The sequence below is a fragment of the Budorcas taxicolor genome, chromosome 10, assembly GCF_023091745.1.
Source record: "Budorcas taxicolor isolate Tak-1 chromosome 10, Takin1.1, whole genome shotgun sequence".
Lineage (NCBI taxonomy): Eukaryota > Metazoa > Chordata > Mammalia > Artiodactyla > Bovidae > Budorcas > Budorcas taxicolor.
This window is the reverse complement of record NC_068919.1, coordinates 51,141,049-51,161,382: the sequence shown is the minus strand read 5'-3', so window position 1 is coordinate 51,161,382 and position 20,334 is coordinate 51,141,049. Positions and strand designations below refer to the sequence as shown.

The 20,334-nt window shown below is 43.9% G+C and overlaps 1 protein-coding gene across 3 annotated transcripts in view; it reads left to right on the top strand.

Annotated features, from left to right (window-relative positions):
- The window catches only part of CGNL1 (cingulin like 1), a 167,419-nt gene that overhangs the window by 74,594 nt on the left and 72,491 nt on the right, over positions 1 to 20,334 (top strand). For all 3 annotated transcript variants that reach the window (XM_052646440.1, XM_052646439.1, XM_052646438.1), the window contains exons 7-8: positions 546 to 681; positions 8,178 to 8,390. In XM_052646440.1, coding sequence (XP_052502400.1) covers positions 546 to 681; positions 8,178 to 8,390 — 349 coding nt within the window. The remainder of the gene's footprint in view (positions 1 to 545; positions 682 to 8,177; positions 8,391 to 20,334) is intronic.

Sequence of the window (20,334 nt, the reverse complement as noted above, 5' to 3'; positions counted from 1 at the left end):
CCATACCATGTGAAATTGTTCATTTCTGCCATTGTATTGTGCAAATGACCATAAGCAATACATGAATGAGCATGGTTTTGTTCCAATAAAACTTTATTTACAAAAGCAGGCAGTGGGCCAGATTGGCTCACGGGCCATAATTTGCTGACTCTACTGGTCTGGAGTACTGAGGGTGGGGTTGGGACAAAGTGGCTTTAGTGAAAACATTTATCATAAAAGTTGTGCTCTATGGCCTAATTCCTTATCTTCTCTATCCAAATTCTAGTACCCTGTGGTCTCCTTTTGGGGAAGAAATATCACTATATAACCTTTCACATTACAATGGCTTGTTCTCATTTGTCTTCTCCTTGGGCAGTTAGACTGCAGGTATAGTTCTTACCAGTGCCTTTCTGGTTTATGATATTTTGTTCAGTGCAGAACAGAGAATGGGAGGCTACTTGGGAACTTAGATGACTCTACTTGACTATTTGAAGGTCTGAAAGCAGTCTGGATGAAAATAAGCAGAGACCAAGAGAATCTCTCTCATGGGTTTCCTTTTCTGCCAGGCTGTTCCAGGTGAAGATGGAACGAGAACAGCACCAGACTGAAATCAGAGATCTCCAGGATCAGCTCTCGGAAATGCATGATGAACTGGACAGTGCGAAACAGTCCGAGGACAGGGAGAAGGGGGCTCTGATCGAGGTAAGCTGGGGCTGGGTGACAAGAGGGGCCCTGTCTGTCCGGAGGTGTGGGGTGGGTGGGGGGTCCGTTGTCTGCTGTGTGCTTATTCTGTTGGTGAACATGGTTCCCTTTTGTGAGAGCATCTTGTGTTAACTCGTATAGAGTCCCAGTCCAAATCCAACAGTTGTCAACATGTTTCTGTATTTACTCCATTTTTTCTTCTGTCCGGCCATTCAACTTTGTTTGTTTTTTTAAAATTCATCTATCTATTCATCTTGATGAACTTTTTCAAGGGAATTTACAGATAATACCACATTGCACCCCTAAGCTTTTCAGCATGCATTTATATAGATAATTCCCTTATAACTACAATATTATTATCATATCCCCTTCATGGATCACAGTCTTGTCATGGCGAAGTGGCTTGCATAACTCAGTGAAGCTATGAGCCATGCCATATGCAGGGCCACCTAAGATGAATGGGTCAAAGTAAACAGTTCTAACAAATTGTCCACTGGAAGAAGGAATGGTAACCCACTCCAGTGTTCATGCCTGGGAAACCCCGTGGACAGAGGAGCCTGGCGGGCTGCAGTCCATGGGGTCACAAAGAGTCGTGTATGACTGAGTGGCTAACACATGGTTACACATGGTACACAGCAACTGTGATATGAGCTTCAGTTTTGGTGATGTGTTTTCAGGCGGAGGCTAATAATGAGAATCTCAGGAAAGGGAAACAGAGCACATCTTTTCTTAAAAATGTTCCTGGTGTTGCTGGCTTTCTGGTTATTTGCCTCTTTCTTGTAATAGGAGCTGTATCTTCCTCCGCTGCCTTTCTGCAAGATAAGTTCGGACACAGTGAGCTTCTTTCTCTGTGCCAAAATGGGTTTCTCTCCATCTGGAAAATTGTCCTCACTATTTTTATCAATTTCCTTTGACATGTCCGTGACATTTAAAAAATGATCTGTGGCTTTTATATCAAATTAAATAGACCCCATCTCCTCATCACTTTCAGTTTATTCTTCATATCTTAATAAAAAGTGGCCAGGGGGAATCTGATAACAGATTATAGTTATAGCCAGCTTTTCCACTGGACTTGGCTTAGAATAGACTCTTAAACTCAGCGAACATTAAACACTTCTGCTTTTGAATGCGTGGAAAAGCTTGAATACCCTGTATTTTGTGAGGCCTGCATAATACACAAGATTTTTCAGGAAATATCTTTTAATACTGTACATTCTGTTAAATGACGTTGGGCCTCTATATGGAGTCAGTATGAAAAGAGGATAGAATCATTATTTAAAAAAAAAGATTAAAGGAGAGTAAGAAGAAAGGAAGACATAATAGAAAATGCCTATTCTCTTAGGATAAGCCAGATATTAATAATTGACCAAGAATAGAATGACTTTGTTATTCTTAAGTAACCAACTGATGGTTTTGAATTTCTTTTTAAATTTAAGATACAAAAATAATTATAGCTCAAGTAGTCAGTCATTCCTTTGACCCTGAGTATGTTTCCCTTTGTTTTGGTAGTGATGGGTAAAAATGAGACCTCTCTTTAAGCTTCATGACAGTGGGGTTCTCTGATTACTGAAGATCATCTCTGATGGGAGCCTATAGTGTTGACAGATGGGCCAACAGAATCCTTTGGTGTTTTATCCCTGACATTTACCAAGATGCAAGTACTTAGGTATCATTAAATATTCTGGTTATGAAATCATGTTGGTTTAGGGGTAGACTGGTGCTCAGAAATATCATCTCTAAAATAAGTATAAGCTTATTTTGAAGTGATGTTACTGAATATTATACACAGTAAAGAAAATGATGATTCTCACCAGCTGTGTTGCAATTTCTAGGCCATCTTTCTGTGGAAGAAATGACACAGTTCTTTGTCAGCTGTACGTTTTTTTGAGGGGAGGGCATACCATGTAACATGTGAGATCTTAGTTTCCTGACCAGGGATCAAACCCGTGCTCCCTGCAGTGGAAGCAAGGGGTGCTAACCACTGGACTGCCATGGAATTCCCATTTCTTTTCTTTCTTTTATGTTTGATTTTTGGATTGTCTGCTGTAGTTTTGATATATGATGTTTACTTGTCTTTTCAGTGAGCAAGGGCTTCTGTGGAAGCTTTTGTGCAAAGGGTCTAGATCAGTGTTTTTTCTCCTGTTGACATGGAATACCTGTGGGTAGGTGGTGTGTGAAGATGTTCTGTGGACTTGTGAGTGGCTATGCTGGATGTTCTGGTCTGTGTCTTTCTGTGGCCCTACTGTCAGGACAGCCTCTGGCTTATTGCTGTGAACAGCCAGCTCCCAGAGCATGCTTCCTTTTCTTCTCAACTTTCCTTGTTGTCATCTCAGGTTCTGGGCAAGTTTCTTTGCTTCAGTTTAAATAGGTAGACCTCCTTCTAGGCACTTCCAGCTAGATCCAGTACTGTTTTCATTTGCATCCGAGAGACAGAGCACAGCTACACTGCTTGCTCCTCAGCCTCTTTGGAGCGTGTAGTTTTGTTGTCAGGCCTGCAGAGGCTGTACAGTGAAGAGAACCAGCATTGTTATCCAATCTGGGTCCCATCTTGGCGCTATCACTTATATGCTGGGTGATCTTAGGCATGTTATTAATAGTATCTCAGAACTCCAGTTTTTTTTTTTTTTAAATTAATGAGAACAATAGTATTCATCTCCTATGATTTTTAGAAGTGCTTAGCATAATTCTTATTATGTAGTAAGTACCAAATAGTCAGTGTTTTTAGCCTACTCCTCCCCATCCACCCCAAATATACATCCATGCTAGGTCTTTATCTCCTGTGGCTTCATGTGAAGCTAGCCTAGATGTGTATAGGTTTTGAAAGGCTGATTCTGCCTTTGTTTTCTTTGATGGGAGTCTGCACACTGGCACGTGCATCTCTGGTGGCTGTTTGCATATATTTTGAGGTTTATATGTTTTCCTCTTGCATCCTTGGTGGCTCAGTGGTAAAGAATTAGCCTGCCAATGCAGGAGACACAGGTTTGATCCCTGGGTCTGGAAGATTCCCTGGAGAAGGAAATGGCAACCCACTCCAGTATTCTTGGCTTGGGAAATTCCAGAGACAGAGGAGGCTGGCGGGCTACAGTCCTTGGGGTCGCAAAGAATCAGACACGACTGAATGATCAGAAAGCAGCAATATGTTTTCTCTCACTTCTTTGGCTTGATATAATTGACAGTGAAGCCTCAGAGGTGATGAAGTTTCTGAAATCTCCCTGTGCCTTTTGGTCTCTACCCTGGAAAGCTTCAAGTGCTACTCAGTGATACGGTGAGGTGTAATCTGATTGGATTTGTACAGCAGAGTCCATTTAAGCAGCAGCCCCAGTCACAGATAACAGCGTGTTGGTGTAGAATGAACCATAAAAACTTAGTTTCTTGACATGCATTGGTGGCAGTACACAAAAGGCAACATGAAACACAGATATATCCTGGAAAAGATAAGTGTGGGAAGAGGAACTGCGTTATCGTCAAAACAACTGAGAAATGTGTGAGAGCGAGAGCGGGAAACAGGAGCAGGCTCACAAGGGCTGCTGTGAAGAAGCCGGCAGGAGGCTCCAGGAAGACCTAGAGCTGTTGCCAGTAGCAACAGTGATGTGTGTGTGTGTGTGTGTGTGGGCGTGTTTCTAATAGCCCTGAACTGGACAGTGGAAGCTACAGGACATCTCCTTAGATAAATAGCAGAACGGGGTATATTTTCATAAAATTTGCTTATGTGTTTTGTGTTTGGTGTTTTGGAAGAGTCAGAGTTGCTCTAGTTACCTGGATGATTCTCTGGAGGTTTCTTCTGAGCTTATTAATGCCTTCTAGCTAGATTCTTGAGGAACTAAGTCTTAGTCTGGGCAGTGCAGCTCCACCCTGGAATTGCAGAGGCTCCCCTGCTTTAATGGGGCTTCCCTGGTAGTTCAGCTGGTAAAGAATCTACCTGAAATGCATATCCGCTGGAGAAGGGATTGAATACCCACCCCAGTATTCTGGCCTGGAGAATTCCTTGTGGTTGCAAAGAGTCCGATACGACTGAGTGACTTTCACTTTCCCCTGATTTAATGTATGTGCATTCCCTACAACAATGGTCCCCAACCTTTTTCACGACTGGTTTTGTGGAAGACAGTTTTTCCACAGACCAGGGCAGGGTGGGGGGGTTGATTTAAGTGCATTACGTTTATTGTGCACTTTATTTCTATTGTTGTTACTTTGTGATATAATTTATAATAATTATACAATTCACCATAATGCAGTATCAGTGGGATCCCTGAGCTCATTTTCCTGCAACTAGATGGCCCGTCTGGGAGTTTTGATATGAGTCTGCAAGCAATAGATTTATTACTGTCTCTGTGCAGTCAAACTTCTCTGCTAATAATGTGTATTTGCAGCTGCTCCTCAGTGCTAGCATCACTGCTTAAGCTCCAGCTCAGATCACCAGGCATTAGATTCTCATAGGGAGTGCACAGCCTAGATCCCTCACATGCACAGTTTACAGTAGGGTTCATGTTCCTATGAGAATCTAATGCCACTGCTGATCTGACAGGAGGTGGAGCTGAGGTCATAAGGCCAGTGATGGGGAGCAGCTATAAATACAAATGAAGCTTTTCCCGTTGCGCACCTCCTCCTGCTGTGCAGCCTGCTTCCTGACAGGCCACAGACCAGCATCGGTCTGTGACCTGGGGTTGGAGACCCCTGCCCTAGAGCAAAGGAAGGAAATTCCATTGTCAGTTGTTCTTAAATTGATACAGTGTCACCCCCTCATCAGTGACCCACATCTTGAATGCAAAATAGTTTTCTCTCTTGAGACCTCAGTTCTCAGGTGACAGCCCTTCCTCCAGTTCTACAGGAGCTCCAAGAGGACAGGATGTGTATTTACTCATGAACTACCAGTGAAAGAATGGATGAGTTTAGAATTCTGACATCTCCAGATTCTTGCTGTACTGCCCATGCTAATATATGCCCAGAACAGGCCTGCTCCCAGCTATCACTGATCCACCTATAAAAAATATAAATCAGATCTGTTTTCTTTTCAAGAAATGGATAATCTTGTGAGTGAAAGTTGCTCAATCGTGTCTGATTCTGCAACCCCACAGACTGTACAGTCCTTGGAATTCTCCAGGCCAGAATGCTGGAGTGAGTAGCCTTTCCCTTCTCCAGGGGATCTTCCTGACCCAGGAATTGAACCAGGGTCTCCTGCATTGTGGGTGGATTCTTTACCAGCTGAGCTACCAGGGAGGCCCAAGAATGCTGGAGTGGGTAGCCCATCCCTTCTCCAGCGGATCTTCCTCACCCAGGAATCAAACTGGGGTCTCCTGCGTTGCAGGCGGACTCTTTACCAGCTGAGAGAGATAAGCAAATAGAATCTAGATACAAGGATTGCAAGGTAAAAGTATTAAGTACTCTGAGAAGCACAGCTAAAATGAGGTTGGGTATTCAGGAAGGGGATTCAAGGAAGACTTCTTGGAGTAGGTCATACAGAATCTGAGTCTTGAGAGGTTTTCTGAAAGACAGAGACAGATGGGACCAAGAGGGGTGAAGGATTCCCCCTGACAGAAGATACCTATGGGTGATGGCATAGACTGCAGGTGAGAAACTGGAGGCGGGGGAGCTGTTGGGTAGCTCATGCAAACCACCTGGGCCAGAGGTGAGGAGAGCCTAACCCTGGAGAGGGGAGGCAAAGGATCTAAGATGTTACAGAACTGTTGAGTCATGAGGGACAAGGATGAGAGGGATCAAGGTTGTTGCCAAGCTCCCGGGCCTGTGAGCTCCCGAGCAGGTGCTGTTGTCCCTGAGAGTAATGAACAAAGGAAGAGGAGAGGAGGGGACTTGATGAATTCACTGAGAGACATAAGCCTCCGTAGGTGCCTGAGGGGCATCCAGATGGCCGAGTCTTGCAGGTCTGAACTCAGATAAGAGTTGGAAGTAAAGGTTTAGGAGTTATTTATGTAGAATTAATAGTTGGAAAACAAAACAAAACTAGGTGGACTTGCCAGAAAAAGAATGAAGAATGTGAAGTCACATTCTTGGGGATCATCTTAGCTTTTTAGGAAGAGGGAGGGAAAAGCCAGAAAAGATTGTCACAGAAAAAGTGGCCCAAGGGAAGAAAACAGGAGCATGTAGTATCTTTGAACTGCAGGGGGAGAGAATTCTAAGGGTGCGGGTGCAGAGGATCAACGCTTGTGTGTGCGCTCCGTTGCTCAGTCATGTCTGATTCTTTGTGGGCCCATGGGCTGTGGCCCTCCAGGTTCCTCTGTCCATGGGATTTTCCTGCAAGAATACAGGAGTGGGTTGCCATTTCCTCCTCCAGGGGATCTTCCCAATCCAGGGATTGAACCTGCGTCTTCTGCACTGGCAGGCGGGTTCTTTACCACTGAGCTCGCTGGGAAGCCCCAGAGAGGATCAAAGGAGAGTAAAGAAAAGTGAAGACTGAGCAAAGGCCTTTGGATGTTGAGATGAAGAGGCCAACCTTGGAGGGAACAGGGGCAGTAGAGTAGGAGCAAAAACCATTTGCAAGAGATTAAGGTGATCAAGAAGTACACACAGTGAGCAGAAATTATACTTTCAAAAGTTTGGTGGAAGGCTTGGTTTTTTTGGTGTGTGTTTTGTTTGTTTTTGCCCTTGACTGAGAGGATTCTTGTCCCCTGAGGAAAAGGACATAGATTCAAGGAAACAGAAAGGAACAAAATGACAGGAAAAGAAAAAAAAACGATGACTGATCAGTAAAGACTTGGAGCAGGCTGGTGAGGAGGAAGCTGGCTGGCTGTGAAGTGGCTTGGGGTGGGGAGGAGGCCTGGCATGCAGAGGAGCTAGGTGGTCAAGCCCAAGTCCTGGCTGAGTGCACAGTAGGGACGTCTGTGGAGCAGGGGGAGCCTGAGCTTGAGGGCTGCGGAGCAGGTCTGACAAGGAATGGTGACCTGAGAGGAATGCCCAGCTTAGGCAGGACACAGTTGTGTTGAGGTGATGCCATTGGTAGTGGAACTTGCTGCCCCAGTTTGGTGACTTTGCTCGTGAGCAGTGAGGTTATGAGGCAGGGAAGGTGGGGAATGTGTGACCATTATCCCTGCTCAGAATGGAACCGAGGCATCTTGAGGACTTGGGTTGTGGGTTCAGAGTTCCAGGGGTGAAATAAGAGAGGCCAGCAAGTTGGCCTGTGCCCCCCTCCCTGCCAGTGAAGCAGTAGGCCACTAGCAGGGACTGCAGACCACTGCACTGAAGTGGAGTGAGATGGAAAACACAGGCCTGGCACCTCACAGCATCGAGAATGAAACCGGTTTCCCTTTTCTCCCTCAAATTAAATCTCAGGAAAGCTAAGATAGTGGAATCAAGGGATACGGTGGCTTGTGAGAAGGGGAAGAGAAAGAGAGGACGGGGGCTAAGCCAGTATGTAGCGTGTGGGGGAGAGAATAGGGAGGTCTGGTGAGGGTGTGACCATGAGTGCGGGGGCCGAGGTGGAGGCGCCGGGGCGCTCAACAGAACGCTTGTATCCTCACCTCCCCACTCGTGTGTTCTCTCTGCAGGAGCTCCTGCAGGCCAAGCAGGACCTTCAGCATCTGCTCATCGCCAAAGAGGAGCAGGAAGACCTCTTGAGGAAGCGGGAGCGTGAACTCGCTGCGCTGAAGGGAGCCCTGAAGGAAGAGGTTTCCAGCCACGACCGGGAGATGGACAAGCTGAAGGAGCAGTATGACGCCGAGCTGCTGGCCCTGCGGGAGAGCGTGGAGGAGGCCACTAAGGTGGGTCCTGGCCAGAGGGGCAGGCAGGGCACAGAGGAGGCCCAGGACCTCCTCGCCCAAACCTATGTCCATTGTTGGCCTTCCTTTTCATGACAGAGTGAAACTCAGTTTCATTCCATCATTGATCCAGAAGATGAAAAGTGAAAGTGTTAGTCACTCAGTTGTGTTTAACTCTCTGCAGCTCCGTGGACTGTAGCCCACCAGGCTCCTCTGTCCATGGGATTTTCCAGGCAAGAATACTGGAGTGGGTAGTCATTCCCTTCTCCAGGGGATCTTCCTGACCCAGGGATTGAACCTGGATTCTCCTGCACTGCAGGCCGATTCTTTACCATCTGAGTCACCAGGGAAGTCCTGTTGATCCGGACCTTGTTCCCAAACAGTAAACTCAGCAGTTATGCTGTTGACCACCATAAGTCCATAAACATAAAAAATTTAAGGACACTGCTTAAAATCTCTGGCACATGGTGAGATGTAGAGGCCCAGAAGTGAACCCTTCCAGGATTCCATTGCTGCCCTTGCTGATGGGGCAGGATTGCAGACAGGATGTTTCTGGCATCCTTCCCCCTGCCCCACTTTGTTCTTTCTGTCTTGTGAAGCCTTTTGTTAGACAATTCAAGCTCTTTTCTCAGCACAGTTACAAGAGGGTTAATGAGCTGAATTGCCCAAACCTTTGCAAGATAATTTTTCTCTTAATTGAATTCTTGGCTCCTACAAATGGATTCTAAATTATTTTGAGGTCTTTGGTGTGGGCCTTGAATTGGCTGATTAAGAAAAGGGGGAAATGAAGGGGAAAATGTTTTGAAATGTCATGCCATCTTTAGGGAAAGAGGGGAATTACACAGTGTAAATTTTGTATGTTCTCTGCCATATATGGGTTAAAGATGATGATGAAAGAACTCTTAATATTGTTTATTCTGTGGTGATTACAGTAACAGCCCAGGGCTGGTCAGTCCTCTGGCCCCTACACTCCATAGTGATTCACTGATCTTCAGTTACAGCACAATAATTGCAGATAACAAGAAGTGAAAAATGGATTTGTTTGTGTAACAGTAAAATGTTTGGGAAAAATAGTCGGTTTGGGTTTATTATAACTGAGGTAGTTTAAGAAAAAAGCCTCTTGTTCATTTGCCTATCTTAACTTTTTGAGATTTGGTTTGAGGGAGAAAAGTGAAACTGATTTAATTTTCAGTGCTTTGAGGGACATATCTGTTTTTTCCATCTCATTTTCTTTCTGTGCAGCAGCCTGGTGTCCTTGCAGCCTGTATGTGCTGCTGCTTCTTGGGGAACGTGCCAACAGGCTGCTGAGTAAAATAATTTTCCTTTGGACCCATCACGTCTTTATTATCTTCGGACCTTACTTCAAAGCTTAAGTTAACATGGTTTATTCATTGAAGGGTAGTTGAGGATGATATTTGGCAGGTTTGCAGTGTTTTGACTCTAAGGAAAATTAAACTTACAGCACACACAGGATGCAGGAGACTTTACTGGAAGCTTCTAGGTCCTTTGCTGTCATGTGTTATAAGCAGGGAAGGGAACAACAGTAGGTGAGGAAGTATCTTTGTTGTATGGGAATGAGATAATCTGTAAAGATTTAGGCTCCTGACTTTTAAGCATTGCTTCACATTAGACAAAAAAGGATCACATCGACCAAATACAGGCCATTTGCAAGTTGACAGTGTGTGACTTTTGTCCTCTTGTCCGTGTCCCTTGCCCAGTGTCTGATGCGTGATCACATCTCTGCAGTGTCTGATGAGAGAAAGTGGAGGATCAGTTCCTCTCATAACTGGATTTTCAGTCCCTAGTGTGTGGTTCCGGTTAAATTTTCTCCAGTGATGATGTGGGAGATCTTTTAGGAAACTGCTGTTTCTCTGTGAATTTCTCTGCCTTGCTTTTGCATTTCCCTGTGGTTTCTTAAAGAGGATCATGATTGTGTTTTTATACCTCATTAGCTTTTGCTTCTGAAGGTGTTTGCTGCACAAATGTGGCAGGATCATATTTAATGGAAAAAAAAATTAGCACTGTAATGGACAGATGCTGCCTTTTTGTTACATTATGTATATGTGGGTGCTATATAATAGAATTTTAGTAGTGTTATATTAACTACTTGGAAGAGAGAGAATTAAATATAATTTTTTAATTTTGTAAAGTGTTTCTTAAATTTATACACCAGCCTTTAGACTTTCCCTGTCTTGGGAGGGACTCATCCACTACTGTGATTAAAAGCTGACGTTTTGTTAAGGAACTGCATTATTTTAGAAAGTTTATTTCCTTGGTAAGCCTTAGGAGGCAGCCCAACCTCCTGGCATCAGTTTTTAAATTTTTGCCACTGCCCCAGGGCCAAAAATTCCTAAAGTGCTATTTTATCATTGTCAGATAGCAAATACTTCATCCTCGCCGGAGCTTGAGCACTAAAAGTTTTAAATTGCTAGAACATTTGGTGAAAACCATCACATTATATTAAGAATGTTTTACAGGTATTCCAAACAGATACTCTGTAAAAGTGGTTTTTGTAGACCCAAAGAGCCATACCTTTTAAAGAACAGATTGATTGCTCAACAGAAGAGAATTCAGGAGCTCCCTGGTGCTGGGGGCTTTGTTGGGGCTGGGGGGGATGTCCTTGTACAGCAGAGTGAACGTAGTTGGGGGCATTGGGTAAGCTCCTTCAGTTTCCACCCCACAGAAGGAGGGGTTCTTCACGTTGCTAGAGGATTCTATCATGCAGTCTTTAAAAGGACTCTTGAGGACTTCTAAATGTTGTTTCATAACATACTTCTTCTTTTAATGTGTTCTTTTATACTCTTTCACACTCTTCCCAGTTTTGAAAAGGAAATGTCCTCTTTCTCCTTGAGTTTGTGGCAGTGGCTGGGATCCACATGCAGAAATGGACATTCAGTGTGTGACTGTCATCTGGGAGTGAAATGAAGACTCTCCACAGCTGTTAGCATCTTATTTTAATCCTTACGCTCTTCTTGTGCCCAGTTCTTAAGCAAAAGAAGTGTAGTCGGTGGTCAGTGTTTTCAGATTTCTCAGAGACTAGAAATTTCTGAGACTCAGGTCAAATTCCAGCTCCTCTACCAACTTCCCTATGTGGCTCTTGGACCTTAAGAGTTTCTGGGGGCCTGGTATTGCCAGTTTCAGAATTGGAAAGAGTAAATGCCCCAAATGAAGTGCTATAGGAGATGGCTTGTGTTGGTGGCAACCAGGAAAGATTTCACGGAGGAGGCTGTGAGAGGTGAGGGGTATTTGGGCGTGTGAGCATGGAGGCTGAGGACACTGGGGAACCAAGTACAGCATAAGGAACACCTTGTTAGGTGGGAACGTGAGATGTGTGTCTGGGCTGGAGCCTTGTGGAGCAAGAGAAGTTAAAGGTGAAGTGGAGTGAAAGTGTTTTCCGTTTAGTCATGTCCAACTCTTTGCGATCCCATGGACTGTAGCCCACCAGGCTCCTCTGACCATGGAATTTTCCAGGCAAGAATACTGGAGTGGGTTGTCAACCCAGGAATTGAACCCGGGTCTCTTGCATTGCAGGCAGATTTCTAACCATCTGAGCTGCAAGGGAATCCTTGAAGTTAAGTGGTTAGACACAAAAAGAGAGTTTTAAGAGTCAGAGACCCTGATCCAAAGCATGAAATGTGTTTGGCCTCTCATTTCAAACAAACCAATTATAAAAAACCAAAAAAATAAAAAAGAAATCATTGGGGGCATTTAAACACGATCTCTGTATTTACTGATAGTAAGAAATAATATAAACAATTTTTAGGGGTGAAACATTGTTACTGTTTTTCAAAGTCTTTATCTTCTAAAGAAACTAAAGTATTGGGTTGGCCACCAGGTTTGTTCTGGTTTATCTGTGACAGCTTATAGAAATCTCCAAACTAATTTTTTGGCCAACCTAATATTATTTATGGCTGAAATAGAAGGCTATCTGGAATTTGCTTTGTTTTCGTTTTATTTTTTGTAATTGAAGTATAGTTGATACATACTATTAGTTTGAAGTGTACAACATAGTGATTCAATATTTTTATGGATTTTTGCCATTTAAAATGACTGTAAATAGAGGATGTATTCCCTGTGTTGTACAATGTATCCTTATAGCTTACTTATTTCATACATAACACTCTGTACCTCTTAATATCCTCTTGCCTCTCCCCCTGATAACCACTAGCTTGTTCTCTGTATTTGTAAGTCTGTTTCTGTGTTGTTTTATGGAATTTGCCTTAAAATAATTCACTGGGGGGAGAAAATGAGTAGGGGTATGGTTGAAGCAGGATTAACTATGTGATGATAAGTGTTAAAATGTGGTGATGACTCAGTTAATTATACTATTCTCTCTACTTGGGTTCAGTCCCTGGTTTGGGAAGATCCCCTGGAGAAGGGAAAGGCTACCCACTCGAGGATTCTGGCCTGGAGAATCCCATGGATGGGACTGCAAAGAGTCACACAGCTGAGCCACTTTCGCTTTCACTTTTCTCTGCTTTGCTAATGTTTGAAATTTTGTGTAATGTTGGATTCTTTTGTAGTAATTTTTTTAAAAAGAACACAAAAAATTTAAAATAGAAAAGATGAGGTGGATTGAAATTGTGCGGACTGCTTGAATGCCCTAATGCCGCGGCAGATGAGTAGGTTTCCTTTCCTTTCTTCTGTTCTGGCTGTGCTGGCTCTTCATGGCTGCCTAGGCTTTCTTTGGTTGCAGAGAGAGGGGGCTACTCTGCATTGCCGCGTGCAGCCTTCTCGTGCGATGGCTTCTCTTGTTGCAGAGCGCAGACTCTAGTGTGTGTGGGCTTCAGTAGTTGTGGTGCGCGGGCTTAGTGGCTCTGCAGCATGAGAAATCTTCCCGGACCAGGGATCGAACCCATGTCCCCTGCATTGGCAGGCCACTGAGCCACCAGGGAAGTCCCAGATGAGTAGATTTTAAGTGGTGAGGGAGCACTTTGTTTTTTATTAGGGATCTGATGGGGGTGTGGCTCTGTAGAGGTGTGACCAAGAAGTGGGAGAGATTAGCAGTTGGAAGAATGAGAAGTAAGCCATGAGGAGGAATGAGCCTCAGGTCAGGGCTGACAGGAGAGACCCCTGAGGGGCATGATGACGGGTGAGGGAGGAAGGAGAGACCAAGCCAGGTCCTGGGTGCTTGGAAGGCCTTTCCGGGAATAGGAAGTTTCCAGTGGGGCCTTTGGGGGAAGCTGGGTAGTGAGAGGCAGGGCAGCCCTGTTGCTGGGCGGGATGATGAGGAATCTACGAGGGAGGGGGACACTGCTTGGGGGCTGTGACTGGACAGAGAAGGTGGGCTTAGGAGTGGAGGAGAAAAAGGAGGATGTAGATGCAGGGACTTGAAGACAAGCAGCCAAGTCTGGAAATAGAAAAGCAAGGGGAAAAGCATTGTATTTGGCTTATTTAATGATACATTTGAGAAATTTCTAAAAGCAGCCTGTTTTTGTATTACATACATTTTTGTTGTTGTTGAGGAAGAATGGTAAACTAAAAGTTGATGTACTCCTGTAGGTTAAAACTAAATGCTTCTGAACATTTTGAAAGAATTGCATAGTATTATAATCCCCCAAATCTTCCAGTTTAAAAAAAAATTAGAAACGTAATACAGTTGTATCTAAATTCTTTCTGTGGGACCATCAGAATGAAATCAGGGAATATGTGTATTATCAATTAAAATTATTTGTTTTTTAAAATCAGAGTTGCTTTACAGGGTTGTATATTACATACTTATGTGTTGAGTCTGTGTGCTTTTATAGTGTTCTGCTCTTTATAATATAATTTCTTTCTAATGTTATGCCCACATTTTATATTCTTAACCGTTAGAGAAATTTTATTCAAATTCAGTAATGTTGAAACTTTTTTTTTCCCCTCTCCAAAACTGCCCTTTGATTATGGCCTTAGGTTTATGTTTCACTCAATGATTTGGAAATGTCACTCAAATTTATAAAAACATATATGTGCTTCTTCCCCATACCACATCTAGATTTTTCCTTCCCTCTTTCCTACCAGTCTGTGAACAATTTCTTTTCAAAGCGTGAGGTCAATAGAGGGTCAGATGGTAAAACCAGTGTTAATCTCAGGATCAATGGAATTGCCTCCCTTAAGAGAAGGCTAATTCAGTGTAAAATCTCATTTCTGTCTTCTCCAAGGGGGAGCCAGGTTAGCGAGGGAAACTGTAGAAATCCGTATTTCCTCAGCTCTTTAACGTCACATAATCATCTTACTCTGAAGGGCAGCTGTTGAGAGTAGGGAATGCAAAGATGCAGAGACGTTGGGGGATGCAGCAGGTTTGTAATCAGTGTGCAGGGAAAGGAAAATGTCTCTTTCCTAATGGGCCTAGAGTGATCAGAACCCTCCATCAACAAAAGTAAAATGGGAAAGATTCAAGGTTAAAAAAGTTCTCCTCTTTTTCCTTTTTTTTCCCCCTTTCTCTAGTTTCCCCCTCCCCCAAACTAGCTCTTAATAATTAAATCACTCTTCTGCATTCTGTCCTGATTAAAAAGTAGCTAAACAGGAGGCTTGGTGTGGTGTTCTAGGATGTTTGCTTTGAACCTTCCATCAAAGCCCCAGACATGTCACCTCCCTGTGGCTCTGCACATGGTTCCTGGTAAGCCTCTTATGAGTCTTGGTGAACAATAAGGACATCCTGGCACTTCACTCCTGGTGTTTGACCTGAGCTGCCACAGTCACTTGCTGTGGGTGTAGAAGACAGAATCAGAGTCCCTGATGTGCCCATTCATTTCCTGTCAAATATTTGCGTGTATTTTACCACTGCCCATCACTGAGAACACGAGTCAGGCCAACCATAGTTTCTAGCTTCAAAGATCTTATACAGTCTTATGGGGAGAAAATATGCAAATAAGAGGACGATGAAGTTACAGGTGCTGTAGGAGATCATGAAAGGCTTACTACCTTCAATGGCAGCCGTCAGGAGAGAGCCAGCACATCGTTCTGCAACTTGACACCCTCCTAGTCTTTTCTGTACAAAATACTTAAGAATTAGACAGAACGACACTTCCTTTCCCAGGACCTCTCTGAGAGTTTCTGGCAGTAGCTCATCTTGAACCTGTTGGCTGTGTGCCCAACTCCTTTTATTTATTGTTAATTTAAAAAATTAAAAATAATTTTCTTTTTTGCCTACGCCTTGTAGCGTGTGGTATTTTATGTCCCCGACCAGGGATCGAACCCACACCCCCTGCAGCCCTGCTTTGGATGTATTCCTGCAGCTTCTGCGAGAGAGGAGATGGAAGCAGGACTTTCAGGTCACCCCATGCACTCGGATGACCCAGAAAATCACAGTGAATTCACATGTGGTGTGAAAAGCAAGTGTGGAAACTTAATCAGGAGGAAAGTAAAAGTGAAGTCGCTCAATTGCATCCAACTCTTTGTGACCCCGTGGACTGCAGCCTACCAGGCTCCTCCGTCTGTGGGATTTTCCAGCCAAGGGTACTGGAGTGGGTTGCCATTTCCTTAATCAGTAGGAGAAGAAGTAAAAAGCCTCATCCTGGCCTTGCTTGCCTGTTTCACATTTGGATGAAGAGTAACCAGAGGTCAAGACTTAAATAACTCAGAAGATTTGACGACCAGTAGTCAACATCATGTCCTCACCGTTGGGAATGGATTGTTGATACAGTTTTGGACCCTCTATCAATAAGTAGTTCATCCATAGTCGTTAGTTAATTAGGCAGTTATGCATCGAGCATTTCTTTTGTGCCAAGCACTGTGCTGGGTTGTGGGGATAAAATTGAAAAGAGTGGGAGTGATAGACACATGTATAAATATGTGTATTGTGATAAGCGCTTTGAAATGGAGGGACGGAGGGAGGGAGGCGAAGCTTCCTTGAGCAAAGTGAGGATGGAATCTGAAGGGTGAATAGAAACTAACTAGGTTTCCCTGGTGTCTCAGACAGTCAAGAATCTGCCAGAAGTGCAGGAGACTCAGGTTCGATGCTTGGGTTGGGAAGATCCCATGGAGAAAGGAATGGTTACCTACTCCAGTATTCTTGCCTGGAGAATTCCATGGACAGAGAAGCCTGGTGGGCTATAGTTCATGGTGTCCCATAGAGTTGGACATGACTGAGGTACTAAGACTTTCACTCCCCCCCCCACCACCCCCAAAAAGCTCACAGAGTGTTCCAGGCAGAAGAAACAGCATGTGCAAAGGACTTGGTGGTGGGTGGGAGTATGGTCTCTTCAAGGTATTGAAAGAAGGCCAGTGAGGCTGAGCTGTGAAGGACAACCGGAAGTTTGGATTGAGAGGAAGTGGAGAGTAGAGTAAGGACCAGGTTATGCAGCCTGTGTGCATCTGAAGGATTTTCTTCTTTGCCCTAAGAGCAATGGAGGACTTTTATTTATTTATTTAAACTTATTTATTTTTATTGAAGGATAATTACTTTACAGAATTTTGTTGTTTTCTGTCAAACCTCAACATGAATCAATAGGTATACATATATCCCCTCCCTTTTGAACCTCTCTCCCATCTCCCTCCCCATCCCACCCCTCTAGGTTGATACAGAGCCTCTATTTGAGTTTCCTGAGCCATATAGGAAATTCCCATTGGCTAGCTATTTTACATATGGTAATGTAAGGTTCCATGTTACTCTTTCCATACGTCTCACCCTCTTGTCCCCTCTCCCATGTCCATAAGTCTATTCTCTATGTCTTTTTTTCCACTGCTGCCCTGTAAATAAATTCTTCAGAACCATTTTTCTAGATTCCATATATATGCATTAGAATAAGATACCTATCTTTCTCTTTCTGACTCACTTCACTCTGTATAATAGGTTCTAGATCGTGGAGGACTTTTAAATAGTCATGTGTGATGTGAGCAGATTCTTTCGGTGGCAAGGAGTCAGCTCTGGTCTTTACAAGTAAGGTGTTTATTCATGCTGCCACTTTATATTGGAGGCACCAGTTCTCTGGGTCTCTTCAGCAATCCATTTCCTTTTCAAAAAATATTTATTTATGTATTATTGTATACCCATAGCTGATTCATGTCAATGTATGGCAAAAACCACTACAATATTGTAACATAATTAGCCTCCAGTTAAAATAACTTAATTAAAAAATAAGTAAATAAAATAAAATTGCAAAAAAAAAATATTTATGTATATATTTATCTGTGCTGGGTCTTAGTTGCAGCATGTGGGATCTAGTTCCCTGACCAGGGATCAAACATGGGCCCCCTTCATTTAGAGCTTGGAGTCTTAGCAACTGGACCACCGTGGAGGTCCCTCCATTTCCATTTTTAATGTGGTTATCACCAGCATCTCTCTCTGCTGAAGGGCGGGCAGAAGGGGAAGGGAATTGGGAAATGGGAAATGGAGAGTCCCATTTTGTTTGCGATATTTTGTTCTTTGCCAGCTGTTCATTTCCTGAATTTATGAACTTTGTCTGTGAGCAAGTAGATGACAGTGGATAGGGACCGTGAATGATGGGAGAAGTTTGTGAATGATGGGAGAAGTTTGTGAATGATGGGAGAAGTTTGGTATGGTGTATTGGTGGTGAGGTTTGTAGAAGGAAAGTTTTGTTTTCTGACAAGGATGTTATAATGTCATGGTGCTAGAAATATGGTTAGACATTTATGGAAGTGTTAATAGAGAGAATAACTTAGTAAGGTACTTGTCTATCTCCCCAAATGGAACAAATGTTCTGAGATCTCAGAATCATTCATGGACACCACCCAGAGTCCAAAAGTGTGAGCAAAGGAGGAACAGTGGCCACTGTCTGAGGGCCAGTAGCCAGGTGCATTTCCAGTTGCAGATGTGGTCAAGCCACGGAACGGGGCACTGTAAGCAGAGAAGCTAGTTTAGATAGCAAAGATGACGGCACTGACTATAATATTGTAAATAGTTGCATCTTTAACATCTCAAAGGAAAACTGCCTTAATTTTGTCATCAGAAATCCTACTCAGTCTGTGTTATACTTTTTCTGATCTCTTTCTAAATTCTGCCTGATGCTTATTTTTCTAAAGACTTGCCAAGATCATTAAGTAGATTTCCACTTGGTGGAAAAACTTGGCACTATTATGTGATCACTCTAAGCAGAAAATGGAGCATGTCATAAGCTCTAAATCCATTAGATAAGAAGCAGTGTGGACCCAAATATCTACAACGTCAAAGTAAATCAGGGTAGATAGGGCATTTCTGGTAGCCAGCCTCTCAGATCCTGTGCACCCGCCACCGTGATGTATGCTTCCTGTGACTCTTACTCCTTGGTAGGCCCATCCCGTGTTGAATAGGACTGCTCTATGTGACCAGTAGGGAATGGTGGAGTCTGACTTCCAAGGCTAGATCATAAAAGACACTCTGGCTTCCTCTTGAATCCCTTGCTCTGGGGAAAGCCAGGTGCCATCTTGTGAGGGCCCTCAAGTAGCCTGCGCAAAGTCTCATGTGATGAAGAACTGAAGCCTCCTGTCAGTAGCTGTTTGAACCATCTTAGAAGTGGATCCTTAAGACCTGCTCAAGCCTTCAGATGACTGCAGCCTTGGCCAGTATCTTGGGCCAATCTCATTAGAGACCCTGAGCCAGAACTACCAAACAAAGCACTTCCAGACTCGTTGCTTTCAGAAGGTCTGTGAGATAATAAATGTTTTCTGTTATTTTAGGTCACTGAGTTTTGGGGTCATTTGTTATGCAGCAATAGCTAACTAATACCACATTTTGACAAAGCCAGCTCTTCCATGCTGCATTTCCTTGTAGCCACTGACTGCAGCACGTCTGTAGCATCCTGTCACATCCTGGTCTTGTCCTGTTTTGCTGGATTGTACCAGTTAGGTGATGTGTCATTCTCCCCAGTTTAAAGGAGGGACCATCTTATCCTTTGCATCATCAGTGCTTTGCAGAGTGCTCAGTAACTATCCTCTGTATGCTTGAATCAGAATGTGTGCTGACTTGGGCACAATAGTCATAGTTTGAGGAGAGGTCAGGATTCTAAATCTAGCTTTGCTTTTATTGACTTTATAAAAGACTCCTAGTCCTTCCTGATCTTTATTTCCTCTGTTGTAAACAGATACTATTTTTATTATCAAAAACAAACCAAAAATGAAGCCATATGCATATGTACTTGTGTACCTATGGACTATCTCAGGAGGGACTCAAAGTGATAGTGCATTTGGGGACAAGGAGGGGGATGCGATAAGACGAAAACTTTACAAAAGAGCGTATGAAACCAGTCTGTCCAATGAACAGTGAAATGGAGGTGCTGATCTGTGCCTCGCCTAGGCAGGTTTAGAGGAAGCCCCGAGTTTAGTGATGTATGTTTACTTTTTGTCCTTGGGAGCCTCCGTAAGTAAGGAGCTTTAGTCCTTACTTTCCATCTGCTGCCCAGGCCTGTGGGTTCTGTGTCCATGGCATCACTTCCATCTTCAGATCTCCTTTTCCATGGCCGCTGTCTGGGTTCAGGCCTCATTCTCTTCAGCCTGCATGGTTTCCACAGCCCTCTCCCTGCTTCTCCTGGTTTGGCCTCTTCAGACCACACCCACCCTGGTGCAGGTGGGTCACCCTCTAATCCACCTCTGCCCCCAAAAAGTTCTGATGGCCTCCCTCTAGTTACAGTCACAGCCATGCATGAGTGTCTGCCACCTGCCTGTTCAACTCTGACCCTCACTGTCATCCATGATAAGCCTAGTGCCAGCTACACAGAAGAAGTCCCAGGCCCTGGTAGACACGTATATTCTGTCCCCCCATGCTTGCCACATCTGGGCTTTGGCTCTGCAGTCCCCTTCCATCCGGAGCCCAGTGTTGTCCCGTAGACTGAGTAGAGGCTTGCTTTCCAAAGATGTGGGTCTTGTCTCCGCTGCTTGCTGGCAGTACTGTGTTTCATTTCATTTTAGGAGTAGTATTGCACATATTTTAAAAAATTGAATTTCTGTGCATGAGTTGCCAAAATACCAATTCTTCCTTCTCCCAGTTCCTGCGACCACCTTGTAAGGTCTTGGGGAGACAGTCTGCGTGGTG